Below are 18,558 nucleotides of genomic sequence, written 5' to 3'. Positions count from 1 at the left end.
CATGATACCATCAAGTATACAGGAGCATGATTCACCAAACAATGATGAGGCACCTGAAGTTCTTTGTACACAGTGTCTACCATTGTTTGTTTTCTGAGTTTTGACTCATGCCATCCTTTACAGGGACTGCCACTGCTTGCAGCCGTTCCTGGTTGCTTGATGGCAGTAGGGTATCTTGGCTAAGGGCTCCCATTCTCTAATTTCTGTGGACCAGGTTAGTATGCACTGAGCTTTGGGAAAATTGCCCTTCAGAATATCCATCATGGTGTTCTTGTCAGTTTACCTAGGGTTTCATTATTAACCTCATAATGGAATAGAGGTAATAATAATGATTTCATCTAAAAATCTCAGGTTTTTTACTCTTTAACAATTTTTTTCATATTGCAATAATGAAAGCATTCTCTATTGATTCCCTAAGTTAAATGAATAGCTTCTGTGAAATATACTGATTTAAATGCATCCTAACTGAAAAACAATGGTTAAATTTCTACTTCAATAATTATAGGCAAGAAGTTACATATTAACAATGAAGTATTCACACAGTTTGCATTACTAACATTTTTTAGTATATTGTACTAAATAATACCAAATTATTATTATAGGGAAAAGAGAGAAAAAGCTCAAACATATTAATTAAAGTAGGAAAATATCTAAATATCTTTTTATCCAGTCTTTATAAGACCCCCAAATTCCTTCGCTGGGAATCATGACATAACAATAAGATACTTCAGACACCCCTGGACATTTTTATTTCATCCAGTATTATGAAATCCATATCACTGTGATCAGAAATTTCCCAGAGAAAGGGCAAAGTTAAAAGCAAACAACAGAGTGGAGTGGATATGTATAATATTAATACAGATCTCTCCTTAAGCAAAGAGGAAGAATAACGTCTTACATGTTTTACACTAAAATGACCAGGTTTTTTCAATGAACCCAGTGCTGTCCAGTCCTTTGAGAAGCCTACCTATGCATGCCTAATACAGGTTAATGTTGTTTATTAGAAGTTATAGCTCTAATTATGTACTATGTCATCAATATTGTAGCAATTGTTTTCCAGAAAGTGAGGAGAGGTTGTGTGGTGGACTAAGATTTAAACAGCAGGTAATGGGAGAAGCTTGCTACATTTGAACACCTGCATCACCTGAATAAAGGTGGAGAAGATACTTAAAATACCTAACAATAAATTTGACATTGGATTTGAACAACATTAAAATTTTGGTTATTCATATCTCTCCATGTTAACATCAACTGGGAAGAATAAAATATCATAATTCATAATCTATATTCTACAGCATTTGACATTGTTTTAATTATAGAAAAAAATGAGAGACAGAGAAAGATGGGCTTTAGCCATTACTGTATTCTTAAAAAAAAAAAAAAAAAAACTTAAAAAACTAATAGAACAGTCAAAATATGAAGGTAAAAAAATTTTATTTCAAAAAAAATCCATTAAAGAATTAAGTTATATAGAAACTGAAAGAGTTAAAGACTAAGTAAAGGTAAGGATTTTAAATCCATTGAAAGATAAATTCCTACACAGGGCACCACTTGTCCCAAGCCAGCTTTGGAGAAACCATTTTTATCTCCCAAAGACTTGAAGCCAAAGGCACACAAAGCATAGCAAAGCTCCTTATTCATTGCCTAGATTTGCCATTCCTTGCCATCTGCAGCATTTCACATTCATGACAGGTGTCCTTTTGGTTGTCATCACTTTAACAGACACCTTCTTGGAGGCCTGGAGCAAAACTCAAGTTGGATTAGAAAAGAAGTGTTAAATAGTTGTCTTTCTTTCAGTACTCGGCTACTCTACTTTTAGCACACTTTTTTCCCTTTCGGCAGTCATGATTCTTCCACCTAAGTATAATCCCAGGTTTGATACCATTAAGATGCTTCTTTTCCCATTTCCTCTGTTGACTCTGACTGTCCTAAATCTTCCTCTCTCTAAGCTCAGAGAGCTCTAATCAGTGATAACGTGCTAACTGAATTATGTTATTTCTTCCAGTCAAGACTGATATACAGGTAAGCAGAAAGACAACACTCAAAATATTAATTGGGCACCTAGTTATTACTGAATGCTAACCTCAGTATTGAGGACATATAAAATGATAAAGACAGTCTTACTCTTAACCTGGAGAGTGTTCCTATTATTTGTACATAAGGCACTACTCAACAAAATGGATCCATGTTAAGAATGTTAGACGCCAAGGCCATGAAATATATTATGACGCATCATCCTTCCTTTGTTTATTCTTAGTATCTATAGAACTTACCCTGTCTAAATCTCTCACCAAAGACCATTTTCTAAGTTAATAATATAACCCTCATAATATCTAAATATAAAGAGTAGATTTAGCAATTTTTAAAAGTTTGACTCTTTAAGATAGGGGATGATTCCAACTTGTCATGAACATAGTTGGTAGATGCAACAAGTGGGCATAGGTGACCGGTGAAAGTCATAGTTTATATGTGTAAACAGGGAAATAAAAGATCAGATCAAGGGGAAGTTTGTCTGAAATAAGGCACCTTCCTATTTGATAAAATCTAAAATGGCAAGGAGAAGGACACAAGGCAGAAGGGTTGTCTCATTCAATCTCTTCTCTACCTCCTCATCTAGAAGAATGCAGAAGACTATCTTCCATTCCTTCCTTAACCCCTGTCACACATATATACACTGCAGAAATATTTCTGAACAACTATAAAAGGAAATAAATAAGTTTAAATAGTTCTCAGTTCTTCCTATAACTCATCAAATCTCTGGCCTCATCCTACAGTGAAGCACGGATCTCGACCTGATTGGGATTAAGTCCCCTCTCATCCTAAGATCTATGACTGCGTTATTGCACATCAACTCTGAAGCATTCCAGCATAGTAACCTTTCCAAGCATAGCAACAAGAAGAGTGTGTGAGCTGGTGAAATTAGAGATGACCTTTATTTGAATATCTGTATATACAGTGGAAAATATTATTAATAAAATTTGACACATTTTTCAACATATTCTGATATTTTGGAAGGAATATGTTTCCATTGTAATAACATTTTACTGTCTCTCAAGCTTATTAAAATGAGGTCTTACCTGTATGCTATCTAATATTTAATAACTCCATCTCAGATATTTCCTCTGCACTTAAAAGTAATTTATAAAATGTAGAAAATTTATAAGATAAGTTGTTATCAATAGAATGTGACTCCAGCTAAGAGTTTTTTTGATGCCCTATTTTCAGAGTTTGTTCTTTATTAAGAAAGCATACTATGTTCTTGAATTATATAAATGAGATGAATTTATATTGGAAGTTAATAAAAAATAATAAACATTTACAATGGCACATATAATGTAAAGACAAAAAAAATCCCTCTACAAAGTTTATAAAATGTAAATAGAATGAAATAGAATTTTAATAGATAATTCTTTCCTGAAGGGTGGAGCAAGACAGCAGAGCAGAAACTTATAGTGTTCGGACCTCCTGCAGGAACACCAAATTTTAACAACTATCTGGACACAGAATACCACCCTCTCAAAAACCAAAATCAGGTGAGCAATCATAGTATCTAGTTTTAACTTCATATTGCTGAAAGAGGCATTGAAAAGGGTTGGAGAGACAGTCTTGAATTGCTGAGATGCTACCCTTCTCCCGACTCCCCAGTAGTGGCCATACAGCACAGAGAGTCTGTGCACTTGTGGAAGGGAGAACACAGCAACTAGGGGATGGAACATTGACTCACCGCTGCCTTGTAATTGCAGAGAACAAAACTGTGCTGGGCTCAGGCAGTGCCCACACATGGAGAGAGCATGAAGTGCCTACGCAGAGGGGAATTGCCCATCACAGCAACTGGAAGTTGACTTTCTTGGCAAGGCTCGCCACCACAGGCAAAAGTGCTCTGGGATTTCAGGTAAACTTGAAAGGTAGTCTAGGACATAAGAGCTGCAATTCCTAGGCAACTCCAAGTACTGCACTGAGCTCAGAGCCAGTAGATTAGGGTGGCACATCACCTAGGGAGACACCAGCTGCCATGGCTAAAAGAGTACTTGTGCTCTTTCTTCCCCAACTCAAGGCACTGCTGCTTGCGACAACAAATGTCACTCCCTGCTTCTGCTTAAGGAGAGGAGAGCGAACAGTAAAGAGGACTTTGTCTTACATCTTGGAGATCAGCTCATCCACAGTTAGATAGAGCACCAGGCAGAGCTTTGATGCCCCCATTACAGGCCCTAGCTCACGATGTTTCTAGGCACTTCCTGTAGGCACTTCCTGAGCCAAAAGAGAACCTGCTGCCTTGAAGGGAAAGACCCAGTCCTGGCAGGACTCATCACTTGCTGACTAAAGAGCCATTAGATACAGAATCACCAGCAGCGATACCGAGGTAGTACGCCATGGGCCTCTGGCTCTGAGATGTCCTGACTTCAGGTGTGAACCCATCACATTCCCAGCTGTGGTAGCTAGCTATAGGGAGAGACTCCCTTCTGTCTGAGAAAAGCAGAGGGAAAAGCAAACAGAACTTTGTCTTGCACCTTAGGTACCAGCTTGACCACAGGGAGGTAGAGCAACAAACAGGCTCTTGGGATCCCTGAATCAAGGCATAGGCTCTTAGACACCATTTCTGGACTAGCCGTGGGCCAGAGGGGAGCCCATTGTCCTGAAGGGTGAGTCCCAGGCCCAGAAGCATTTGTCACAAGCTGACTGAAGAGCCCTTGGGCTTTTACTGAACATCAGTAGTGGCATAGCAGACACTCCCACCCCACCCTGCCATGTGCTGATGGTGGTGGTGGCCACAGGGAGAGGCTCCTCTCCCAGTGGAAAGTGGAGGGAAGAGCAGAAAGAACTTTGTATTGTGGTGTGAGTGCTAGCTTAGCTGCTAAGAAACAGAATATCAGGTAAATTTCTAAATTTTTTTACTCTAAACCCTGTCTCCCAGACAGCATCTGTGGACCTGCACAGGGCCTGTGGGAACTTGCCACAGCAGTGCATGCATCTCAACCCAAGTACCAGGCAGCTCAATACAGAGAGAGAGACTTCATTTCTTTACAAGAAAGTAAGGGAAGAAATCAAAAATCTCTGCCTAATAATTCAGAGACAGGCATAAATAAGCTCAGACTGTAGACTACAAAAAATACCCAACTCTTCAATGCTGAGACACTGGCAAACATTCACAAGCATCAAGACCATCCAGGAAAACATGACCTCATAAAACAAACAAAGTAAGGCTCTAGAAGCCAATCCTGGAGAAACAGGGATATGTGACTTTCAGACAGAGAATTCAAAATAGCTGTGTTGAGGAAACACAAAGAAATTAAAGACAACACAGAGAAGGAATTTAGAATTCCATTAGATAAATTTAACAAAGATATTGAAATAATTAAAACAAAATAAAGCAGAAATTCTGGAGCTGAAAAATGGAATTGGCATACTGAAGAATGTATCAGAGTCCTTTAATAGCAGAACTGACCAAGAAGAAGAAAGAATGAATGAACTTGAAGACAGGAAATTTGAAAATGTGCACAGTCAGAAGAAACAAAAACAATAAAAAACAATAAAGCACAGCTTCAGTATTTAGAAAATATGCTCAAAAGGGCAAATATAAGAGTTATTGGCCTTGAAGATGAGGTAGAGAGAGAAACAAGGATAGAAAGTTTATTCAAAGTTACAATAACAGAGAACTTCCCAAACCTAGAGAAAGATATCAATATTCAAATACAGGAAAGTTAGAGCAGATTTAACCTAAGGAAGATGACCTCAAGGGATTTAATAATCAAGTTTCCAAAGGTAAAAGATAAAGGATCCTAAAAGCAGAAAGAAAAAAGAAACAAATAAAATGCAATGGAGCTCTAACACGTCTGGCAGCAGACTTTTCAGTGAAGGTATTACAGACCAGGAGACAGTCAAATGACATATGTAAAGTGCTGAAGGGGGAAAAACAAAAAACTTTTACCCGAGAATAGCATATCTGGTGAAAATATCCTCCAAGCATGAAACAGACATAAAGTCCTTTTCAGAAAACAAAAGCTGAGGGATTTCATCAACACCAGACCTGTCTACAAGAAATGCCAAAGGGGGTTCTTCAATTTGAAAGAAGAGTGTGAACGAGCCAGAAGAAATAAGAAGATACAAAATTCACTGGTAATAATAGGCACACAGAAAAACACAGAATATAACACTGTAATTGTGGTGTGTAAACCACTTTTAAGTAAAAGGACTAAATGATGACCCAGTCAAATTAATAACTATAACTTTTTAAGACATAGTATAAGACATAAAAAAATTAAAAACTAAAAAGCAGGTACATAAAGTTAAAGTCTAGGGTTTGTATTGGTTTTCTCTTTGCATGTTTGTTTGTTTATGCAATTAGTGTCAAGTGGTCATCAGTTTAAAATAATGAGTTATAAGATAGTATTTACAAGCCTCATGGTAACCTCAAATTAAAAAACATACAACAGATACACAAAAATAAAAACCAAGAAATTAAAGCACACCACCAGAGAAGATCACCTTCACAAAAAGAAAGACAGGAAAAAGGGAAAGAAGAAAGAGAATACCACAAAACCACCATAAACCTAATCACGAAAGGGCAGGAGTAAGTCCCTACCTACCAATAATATCATTCAATGTATAAGAATGAAACTCTCCAATCAAAAGGCATAGAGTGGCTAAATAGAAGAAAAACAGACCCAATCACCTGTTGCCTACAGGAAACACACTTAGCCTGTAGACATACTCATAGACTGAAAATAAAGGGATGTAAAAAGCTATATTCCATGGCAATGAAAACCAAAAAGGGGCACAGGTAACTATACTTACATCAGACAAAATAGATACCAACACAAAAACTGTTAGAAGAGACAAAGAATGTCATTACATAATGATAAAAGGGTCAGTTCAGCAAGAGCCTAAAATGGTTGCAAATTTATATGCAACCAACACTGGAGCACCCAGGTATACAAAGTAAATAGTATTAGAGCTAAAGAGAGACATAGATCTCAATGCAGTAATAGCTGGAGACTTCAACACCCCAATTTTAGCATCATACAGAGCTCCCATACAGAAAATCAGCAGAGAAACACCAGACTTAATCAGCACTATAGACCAAATGAACCTAATAGATATTTACAGAACACTGCATCCAACAGCTATAATGCTTCAACACATGCTTCTCTGTAGCATGTGGATCATTCTCAAAGATAGACCATATGTTAGGTCACAAAACAAGTCTTAAAACATTCAAAAAATTAAAATAATATCAAGCATCTTCTCTGACCACAGTGAGATAAGAGGAATTTTGGAAGCTATACAAACACATGGAAATAAAACAAGATACTCCTGAATGACCAGTAGGTCAATGAAGAAATTAAGAAAGAAATTGAAAAATTTCTTTAAACAAGTGATAATGGAAACAACATACCAAAGCCTATGGGATATAGCAAAGCAGTAGTAAGAGGGAAATTCCTAGCTGTTAAGTGCCTACATAAAAACAAACTTCAAATAACCTAATAACGTATCTTAAACAACTATAAAAGAACAAACCAAACCCAAAATTACTAGCAGAAAAATAATAAATATCAGAGCAGAAATAAATAAATTTGAAACAAAGAAAGCAATTTAAAAGATCAATGAAACAAAAAGGTGTTTTTTGAAAAAATAAAGAAAATTCATAACCCTTTAGGCAGAATAATGAAGGAAAGGGAAGAAACCCAAATAAATAAAATTAGAGATGAAAATGAAAACATTACAACTGAAGCCACTTTTTCTTTATGTACTTTTATTTTTTAAATTTTATTTTATTTTAGGTTTCAGGATATATGTGCAGGACATGCAGGTTAGAAACACAGGTAACACCTATCAACCTATCACTTAGACATCAATCACCACATGCATTAGCTATTCATCCCAATGCTCTCCTTTCCCCTGCCCTTCCAAGAGGCCCCAGTATGTGTTGTCCCCACTGCCCGTGTCTATATGTTCTTGTTGTTCAGCTTTCACTTATAAGTGAGAATATGTGGTGCTTGGTTTTCTGTTCCTGTGTTAATTTGCTAAGGTGAATGACTTCCAGCTCCATCCATCTCCCTGCAAAAGACATGATCTTGTTCCTTTTTATGGCTGCACAGTAGTCCATAATGTGTATGTACCACATTTTCTTTAGCCAGTTTATCATTTATGGGCATCTGAGTTGATTCCATGTTTTTTCTATTGTGAATAGTGCCACAATGAAATTGCATATATCTTTATAATAGAAAGATTTATATTCCTTTGGATATATACCCAATAATGGGATTGCTGAGTGAAATGGTATTTCTGGTTTCAGGTCTTTGAGGAATCACCACACCGTCTTCCAAAATGGTTGAAATAATTTATATTCCCACAAACAGTGTAAAAGCATTTCTATTTCTCCACAGCCTCACCAGCACCTGTTGTTTCTTAACTTTTTTAATACTTGCATATTTTGACTGGTGTGAGATAGTATCTCATTGTGGTTTTGATTTGTGTTTCTCTAATGATCAGTGATGTTGAGCTTTTTTTCATGTTTGTTGGCCACATAAATGTTTTCTTTTGACAACTGTCTGTTATGTCTTTTGTCCACATTTTAATGAGGTTGTTTGGTTTTTTCTTTTAAATTTCTTTAAGTTCCTTGTAGATTCTGGATATTAGACTTTTGTCAGGTGGATAGATTGCAAACATTTTCTCCCAATCTCTAGGTTGTTTGTTCACTCTGATGATAATTTCTTTTGCTGTGCAGAAGCTCCTCAGTTTAACTAGATCCCATTTGTCAATTTTTGCTTTTGTTACAATTGCTTTTGATGTTTTTGTCATGAAATCTTTGCCTGTGCTGGTCCTGAATAGTAATGTCTAGATTTTCTTCTAGAGTTTTTATAGTTTGGGGTTTTACATTTAAGTCTTTAAGCATCTTGAGTTCAATTTTGTACAAGATGCAAGGAAGGAGTCCAGTTTCAATTTTCTGCATATGGCTAGCCCGTTTTCCCAGCACCATTTAGTAAATAGGGAATCTTTACCCCATTGCTTGTTTTTGTCAGGTTTGTTGAAGATCAGATAGTTGTAGATGTTTGCTCTTATTTCTGAGATCTCTATTCTGTTCCATTGGTCTATGTGTCTGTTTTTGTACCAGTACCATGCTGTTTTGGTTACTGTAGCTTTGTAGTATAGTTTGAAGTCAGGTAGCATGCTGCCTCCAGCTTTGTTCTTTTTGCTTAGTATTGTCTTGGCTATACAGGTTCTTTTTTGGTTCTATATGAATTTTAAAGTATTTTTTTTCTAATTCTGTGAAGAATATTAATGGTAGTTTAATGATGATAGCATTGAATCAATAAATTACTTTGGGCAGTATGGACATTTCCACAAATTGATTCCTCTCATTTAGGAGCATGAAATAAAACCACAGATTTTAAAGGATTATTAGTGGCTACTATGAGCAACCATATGCCAATGAGTGGGAAAATATAAAGGAAATTTATAAATTATTAGATACATACAACCTATCAAGACTGGACCATGAAGAAATCCAATGTCTGAACAGACCAATAACAACTAATGAAATCGAAGCTGTAATAAAAAGTCTCCCAATAAAGCAAAACCCTGGACTCAGTGGCTTCATTGTTGAATTCTATGAAACATTTAAAGAAGAACTAATACCAATTCTACTTGAACCAATCAAAAAAAAAAAAAAAAAAAAGGAGAAGGGAATGCTACCAATCTCATTCTATAATGAGACAAGTATTATCCTGATACCAAAGCCAGAAAATGATACATCAAACTAAGAAAACTATAGGCCAATATCTCTGATGAATATTGACATAAAAATCCTCAACAAAATGCTAGCAAAACAACTTCAACAATGCATTAAAAAGATCATTCATCATGACTAAGTAGAATTTATCCCAGGGATGCAAAGATGGTTTAACATATGCAAATCAATCAATGTGATATGTCATATCAACAGAATAAAGGACAAAAACCATATGATCATTGATGCTGAAAAATCATATGATAAAATTCAACATCCTTTCATGATAAAAACTCTCAAAAAACTGGATACAGAAGGAATATTATCTAAACATAGTAAAAGCCATATATGATAGAACCACAGCTAGAATCATACAGAATGGGGAAAAACTTAAAGCTTTTCTTTTAAGATCTGGAACATGACAAGGATGTTCACTGTCACCACTGTTATTCAACACATAACTGGAAGTTGTAACTAGTGCAATCAGACAAGAGAATAAATAAAAGGCACCTAAATTGGAAAGGAAGAATTCAGATTATCTGTGTTTGCAGATGATATGATCTTCTATTTGGAAAAACCTAACAAATCCACCAAAAAAGTATTAGAACTGAAAATTGAATTCAGTAAAGTTGCAGGATGCAAAATCAACATACAAAAATCAGTAGCATTTCTACATGCCAACAGTGAACAATCTAAAATAGAAGTTGAAAAAGTAATGTCATATACAGTAATAGCCACAAGTAAAAGCAATAGCCTAGGAATTTACTTAACCAAAGAAGTGAAAAATCTCTACAATAAAAACTATAAAACACTGATGAAAGAAATTGAAGAAGATACAAAAAAAAAAAAACTGAAATAGAGCCCATGTTCTTGGATTGAAAGAAACAATATTGTTATAATGCTCATACTACCAAAAGCAATCTACAGATTCAAAGCAATTCCTAGCAAAATACCAATGACATTCTTCACAAAAATAGAATAAACAATTCTAAAATGTATGGGGAACCACAAAAGACCCAGAATCACTAAAGCTATCCTGAGAAAAAGGAACAAAGCTGGAGTCATTCTTTGACTTTGAATTCTACTACAGAGCTATAGTAACCAAAACAGCATGGTACTCACATAGAAACATAGGCCAATGGAACAGAATAGAGAACCCAGAAACAAATTCACTCACTTACAGTGAGCTCATTTTCGATAAAGGTGGCAAGAACATACATAACAAAAAGATAGTCTTTTCAATAAATGATGCTGGGAAACCTGGTTGTCCATATGCAAAATAATAAAACCAGACCCCTATATCTTGCCGTATACAAAAATCAAATCAGAATGAACTAAATACTTAAATCTAAGACCTCAAACTATGAAATTTCTACAAGAAAATATCAGAAAAACTTTCCAGGACATTAGTCTGGGCTAAAATTTCTCCAGCAGTACCCCACAAGCACAGGCAACCAAAGCAAAAATGAACAAATGGGATCACATCATGTTCAAAAGCTTCTGCCCAGCAAATGAAACAATCAACAAAATGAAGGGATAATCCATAGAATGGGAGAAAATATTTGCAAACTGCCCATCTGAGAAGAAATTAATAACCAGCATATATAAGGAGCTCAAACAACTCTATACAAAAAGTATAACTGTATTTTAAAATGGGTATAAGATTTCAATAGACATTTCTCAAAAGAAGACATCCAGATGGCAAACAAGCATGTGAAAAGATGCTCAACCTCACTGATCATCAGATAAATGCTAATCTAAATTATGATGAGAAATTATCTCACCCCAGTTAAAATCGCTTTGATCCAAAAGATAAGCAATAACAAATGCTTACAAGGATGTAAAGAAAAGGGAATTCTTAAACACTGTTGGTGGGACTGTACATCACCAATTAGTACAACCACTATAAAGAACAATCTGGAGGTTCCACAGAAAATTAAAAACAAAGAGCTATCGTGTATGATCTAACACATTATCCCACTTCAGGTTATATATACAAAAGAAAGAAAATCAGTATATCAAAGAGATATTTGCATTCACATGTTTGCCACAGCACTGTTCACAATATCTAAGATTTAGAAGCAACCTAAGTAGGCTTTAATAGATGACTGAATAAAGAAAATATGGTTCTTATACACAATGGAGTACTATTCACCCATTATAAACAATGAGATCCTGTCATTTGCAACAACATGTATAGAACTGGAGGCCATTATATTAAGTGAAATAAGCCAGGCACAGAATGACAAACGATGCAGGTCCTCACTTATTTGTGGAATCTAAAAATCAAAACAACAAAATTCATGGAGATAGAGAGTAGAAGAATGGTTACCCGAGGCTGGGAAGGGTGGGGGTTGCTTTGGGGTGGGGAGGTGGGGATAGTTATTGGGTACAAAAAAATAGAAAGAATTAATAAGACCTGGTATTTGATGGCACAACCAAGTGACTATAGGCAATAATTTAATTGTACATTTTAAAATAACTAAGAGAGTATAATCATATTGTAACACAAAGGATAAAAGCTTAAGGGGACAGATACATTATTTTCCATGATGCAATTATTATGCATTGCATGCCTGTATCAAAATATTTCATGTGCCCCATACATACCTACTATGTACCCACAAAAATTTTAAAAAATCAAAATTTGTTTAGAAAGGAAATTTCTTTACATGAAGGACATAAACTTTAAAAATAAGTGTCATGAGAAGTAATGCTCTTATACATTATCTGATATGAGTTAATGTACATTTAAGCACATGATTTAAAATCTTAGAAACAGTAAATCATTATCATTTTAGATGTTAATATGACCAAATATGAAATCATTCCTTCTAAATTTAGGCTGAAGCTTACTGGGCATGAAAAAATAATTTGGACCCAGAGTATAAACATCAATGGATAACATATTTAAAGAACACGAACTATTTCCAGTATGGACTGATATGTCTATAAGTATATAGAAGTATCAACAGCAGAAACTTTGACATGAAGCAAATTTGGGTTGGGTTTTGCCTTCTCTGTGACTTCTGAGACTTGTTTTCTCCCCTCAGTAAAACGGAGTTTTTAAAATAAGAATACCCACCTGATAGGTTTGGTATATGATTTAAATTAGATAGTTAAGCTTTATTTTCAAGTGAAGAGCTCAAAATATTAGTTATTATTTTTGTTCAATTCAACACCTTTTTAAAAGAATCAAATCAAATATTGATGATAAATTAATCAACCCTGCAAGTGACCTAAGGCTCACTCCCTATTCAACATGTTGTTAGCCTACTTTCAATTTTATTACACTTAAAAGAACCTCAATTATATTACTTTAAAATAGCCCACAATTTAAGCACACCACGGACTGGAGAAAACCTTTACTTTAACTAGTCTGAATTAGTGTTGCTTTTACTTCACCTGGTTCATCCTAAAAAACAGACCCTGTGAAATTTCACAATACATGCAATAAAGACCCAAAGAAAAAAATATTATTTTGAGTTTATTTTGTTTATTTTTTTTCTTCTTTTAAGAGAAAGGCTTACATCAAAGGCCTATAAAATGGAATTTGTTATACGCTTTTTTTCTTTTATTAAACCATTATAATTATCCCAGGAAAACTGGAAAACCTATGAATACTTTGAAAACTAGCAAGTTTGTAAGTTGGTTTTAACATCATTTGGTTCTCTGGCTACCTCTCCTCTATTTCTACAACAAAGTATCTTGTTCATTTACTATTTTAACCATTTACTATCTGTCTTATCCATTGGAATATATGCTTCAGAAATTGGCACCCTATCACTGTGTTCACTCCTCTCACCCCAGTGACTCCTTAGTGAATAGTATTTGGCAGACACTCAAAAAATATTTATTGAATCAATGAATACTGGTGGAAACGGAATAACAGGGCTAAAAATAGTGACTAGCTTTTTTATTAGTCTTGATTCATAGATTATATACTATACCTTTTTAATTCTTATTTTTTATTTGCAAATAATAATTGCATATATCCATGGGATGCATAGTGGTGTCTGAGACATATAATATGTAGTAATCAGATATATTATATTTTTAAAGAAACCCCTGAAATAGAAATTTTAGGTAGTTAGTACTAACTTGTTCAGGATATCCTCAAGTGTAACAAAACTTTTTTTTCTTTGCTTTAATTTGTGTGTTCCCTTTGTTCAACCTCCTCTGTGGTATAGGAGTTGGTAACCTGCATGATCCCTGCTCTGTAATTTAAGAATATCTACAAAGTCAATGACGCATTGAGTCCCAGCAGGTATATACTCTGAAGATGACTAGTTTCTCCAAAGTTTGAAGACAGATGGTGAAATATTGAAATGTTACAGAAATAGCCTTCTCAGAGTTGCTTTTTAATTTTCATGGGAGAAGAGGGAAAATAGAGTGATAAATTAATTAATTAAATTATAGCTAGTAAACTCATAAAGTGTGACATCCCATAGTTCAGTCAATATGAACACCCTAATTTTTGGAAGAAAATATTACAATGTCATTATTTTTTAAAAGTCAATATATTGTATTAAGACATACATGATAAGCTCTTGTTCATCTAAGATCAAAACTTATAGCTAAAGTGGACTTCTGTTCTACAATTTAATCTTTTCTCCTCTAAACAAATGCATCAGGTATCACTTAGTAAATTGTAATAACTACAGCTGAGTATGTACAAATATGACTAATCCTCGAGCTGACACCAAAACTAGTTTTGACCTTCCATTGTAAAATGATCCCTTATGGTCTTCCAAAAGATGTGTGCATATTTTAGGTGCCACAAAACAATAATTCAAATGTCATGTTGTAAAATAAAGTAAAAACAAAGCTTCTTACTCAAGAAATGAATTTTAATTAAGGTCAGGAAACTTATCTGAAATAAAGGTTATATTTGTTCTAGCCTATACTGAACCTGTTTGATGGTTCATTCTTAACTTTGAATGACTTACATGTTCTCACAACATTAAGAGCATGAAAGTTAATCTACTTTTATTAAGTCTGATAACTGATTGAAAATAAGGAATAATTTGAAATAATTTCTAGCTATGGAGATTGAAGAAGCTGCTTCAGAATCATTTCAACTGCTACCAAATTAACCACTTCCAGAGAGAAATGGATAGTGACATCAACCCACTGACCCTGCTGAAAATTAATCTAATTAGATATTTTACTGAAAGGCAAGAGTAGATAAAGAGACAAGGATGAGAAAGCAAAAATTCTGGAGATTTTTTTGATGGTCTGGCTCTTGTAAAATGCATTAATCACAAAAAGTACAGAAACACTTTTGGGAAACTTTTTTTCTTGTACTCACTCAAGAATCAATAAATTAAACTAAATCAAAATACTTCTAGTCTTCCAAAGATACGTAAGAGGAAGAGAAGAAAGGAGATGTGAAAAAAGGAAAACGGGAAAGGAAAGGAAAAGCATTTAGGTACGAGCAATTCCTTTGTAACGAGATTGCATTAAGGGTTTTTTGTATATTAGCTAATATAAATCTTATACAAGAAAATTATTAGTAATCGCATTTCATAGATGAACAAACAAAGGCACAGAAAGGTAACATGGTGAGTAATTTCCCCAGAATCAGACAGTTATCTAAAAGGAACACTGTGATTTAAACTTGGATCTAGTCTACTAAATGCCTTCATTCTTTTTAAGTATTACTCCAAATGGTTTCCAATAAAAATGAAAAATAACGGCAAGACTTCCAGGAAATGCTCTAAGCAGTGTTCCTACCCACATCCTCTAAACATAATTTTTCTGGATGTGGTAAAATTTAGTAATTTCAGTTTATTACTTGCCTTGGGGAGATTCAAATGAGAGCAGAACTGTATAAATTACAATGATGACACAGCACAAAATAAACATTTAATAACTATTTACTCTTCATAATTATGATAAAAACCACAAATATGTAATTTAAATGAAATACTTTACTCATTTGTTTTAGACTAAAAACTAAACACTTAACTAAGGAGATAATCTTGTTTCAACTAGAATAAGTTTGGTCAGAAGCATAAGTTGACCACATGATGGAAAATACAATTATTAGATGAGTGAACACTAGTTGGGATGAGGCTCTGCATGTGTATGTCTAATACACTCAGAGCCAGCTACTCATAATTATTTGACTTGAATTCAGTGAGTCTAATCCACTATTAATCTATTTTTGCTCATAAGTAGAAATTGGTTTGTTAATAATTTAAATGCAGGAAAACAAAAAAGTAGTTAAAGTTGATTAAACTGGCAATCCGATTAGAAATAGACAAATCTTAATGTTTCCAGTATGCGAGCTGACTATTCTATAAGCACAATCAACCATTACAAAAATGAAAACGTTATCTAAGCACTGATAACCAGAAAGACACCAGGTATGGCAGTTCTGTTTTATTTAGCTAACTAAGCAAATTAGACCTCACTTAAGAATGAATTTGATAAGCTTACCTGATGTTTTATCTCAGACATAACCTGATTTTCATATCTGAGCCAACCATCTCATCATACCCTTCAACTTCTTTAAAAAAATCAACCAATTCTATTTAAATTACTTTATAATTGTGTTCTCTCCAAAGCACAGGCACCCATTTAAAAAGCAGTGTGTATAATTATAAAGGTACTTACATATTTGGTTTCTCGACCAGCCGCTCTTGGAAGAGTTGTAGACGTCTGTATGAAAATAAAAATAATTTTACTTCTGAAATAATAAAGTAAATAATAATAGATTCAACTTCTGGAATGTGTTCACCTTCTCGATTGAGACTTTCTAAACATTGCTGTCTCTACACAATATCATTTTTTAGAAAATTATTTTATAAAATGATATCACTTGATTTTACTTTTCATTCATTTTATCTATCAGCTTCCTGGTAATTTCTTCTTATGTATTGATGATGTTAACTCACAGATTCTAATAGTTCTTTCCTCACGTTTCCTCCATAACTGTTGCCTATTTCAAAATTCATACAGAAATCTCTTTTTCAATTTTTTGACCTCCTCAATTCCAAAGATGTTTTCATCTACTCCATTTAAATCATTCGTTCCCAGAAAGCTCTTAGACTTTACAATCACCAGTAAAACAGAAACTCTCAGAAATATCAATTACAAATCTCCCACACTCAGATATCTCCCTCCTATCTACCATCTTTATTTCTCTAGTGCCACCAGTGAAACATCCACATCACTGGGACTTCCAAATCACTGGCCATCATCAGCTTTATGCTGGTTTTACCTCTCAGCTCATATATATTTATTATTATAAGTCATTTGAATACTTTTATTTTTTTTATCTTCTTCTCTTCCTATGAAAAATTCATTTCCAAAAAAAAAAAAAAAAAAGAACTCAACCCTAGATTGGCCTTACTATTCATTTTTCCACATACTTGAATCAGAGAAGCAAAACATTGTTGGAGAAACTCTTTCAAGCAAAATAATTAATTTTAAACTAATAATTCTCAATTTTAAATGTGCATTCAATACTGCCCCAACTTTTTCTTCTGTAGGCCCACTTTCTGAGATGAAATAGCTGTTTGAGTCATTTGTCCACTCGACACATATTTATTGTTATACTGTGTGCCAATCACTGTTCTACACTCCTGGGACTTGTTGGTGAACAAACGATACAAAGCTGTCCTACCACTGAGGAGTTCATATTCTAGAAGAAACGAAATAGGCAATAAAATCATACATAAGTAAATTATATGTTAGAAAGGAATAAATGCAATGAAAAATATGCTTCCAGATAAAATTTTCTTTGCTTCTACAAAATACCTTGTATTTTTCTGGACCACCTAGATGTTAAGGAGTTCAAGAGTGCTGGGAGCTTACAGTTTTAAATCAGATGATCAACGTACAGAAGGTGACATTTGAAGGAGACTTCACAGACTTGAAGAAGTAAGGGAGTTGGGTATGTGGTATTTTAGATAAAGGGCATTCCAAAAAGAGGGAACATGTGCAAAGTTTCTAAGGTAGATTTTCTCCTCTGAGAAAGGTGAGTAGAAAACTCGAAGTAATCTTTCCATAAAGGACAATAAAAAATCTGACTAACATTTTGAAAAGTATTTATCAAAGACATCAATGTAGTAAAAAGAGAGTGAATAATTACTGGGCCAAATTAAAACAGGATGGGAACCTGAAGAGAGAAGCCCAGCATTTCAAACTGCTTTTGTCCTCAGGGTGTTTGCAAATAATGATGAATTGCTTGAAAAGCTAACCCAAACTTTTGATATCTCTCAGGCATAGAGAGAGAAAAGTCAACCAGGACTTGCCAAGAACAGATTGAGCCCCTACGAGTAAGAGTGACCCAGAAGACTCACATGGTCCTCAGCCTAGTGTCAAATTATGTGAAGATGACTGTCTGGAAAAATAATCTCAGAACCTTAATTTAAATTCAGGTAGTTTTTTCTTGCTTGTGCTCCCAATGTTTGACAGAAACAAAGAAAAGACTCTCTATGGAAAGACAGTATCATCTGAAGTCTCCATTTCTATTAAGTTTTCACGTAGGCTGTCTAGCACCCAATCAGATTCAGATACACAAAGAGGCAAGTCAATGTAAATGAGGATGAGTAGAAATACTAAGCAACCAGAAAAAGACCCACAGAGATTCAGAAATTTGTTTTTTCAGAACCAGACTGAAAATAACCATACTTAACCATGATTTAGGAGATAAAAGTTAAGCTGGAAAATTTTTACAGTATGCTAGAAACTATAAAATGATCAGTGGTATAACTAATGTGAAAAGGAACTAAATGCACTAAGACAGGAGCATGCTTGACACATTCATGGAACAGCAAGAAGGCTAGCAGGGCTGGGGTAGAGTGAGTAAAGGAGAGAGT

The 18,558-nt window shown here is 34.5% G+C and overlaps 1 protein-coding gene across 13 annotated transcripts in view; it reads right to left on the bottom strand.

The window, feature by feature from the left end:
• LOC108314151 (muscular LMNA interacting protein) overlaps positions 1-18,558 on the bottom strand; it is a 269,710-nt gene that overhangs the window by 80,101 nt on the left and 171,051 nt on the right. For all 13 annotated transcript variants that reach the window (XM_017542898.2, XM_017542908.2, XM_017542904.2 and 10 more), the window contains one exon: positions 16,349-16,393. In XM_017542898.2, coding sequence (XP_017398387.1) covers positions 16,349-16,393 — 45 coding nt within the window. The remainder of the gene's footprint in view (positions 1-16,348; positions 16,394-18,558) is intronic.

Source organism: Cebus imitator, unplaced genomic scaffold (assembly GCF_001604975.1).
Source record: "Cebus imitator isolate Cc_AM_T3 unplaced genomic scaffold, Cebus_imitator-1.0 Scaffold148, whole genome shotgun sequence".
Lineage (NCBI taxonomy): Eukaryota > Metazoa > Chordata > Mammalia > Primates > Cebidae > Cebus > Cebus imitator.
The sequence above is the reverse complement of the archived record's forward strand: the minus strand, read 5'-3'. Positions and strand labels throughout refer to the sequence as shown.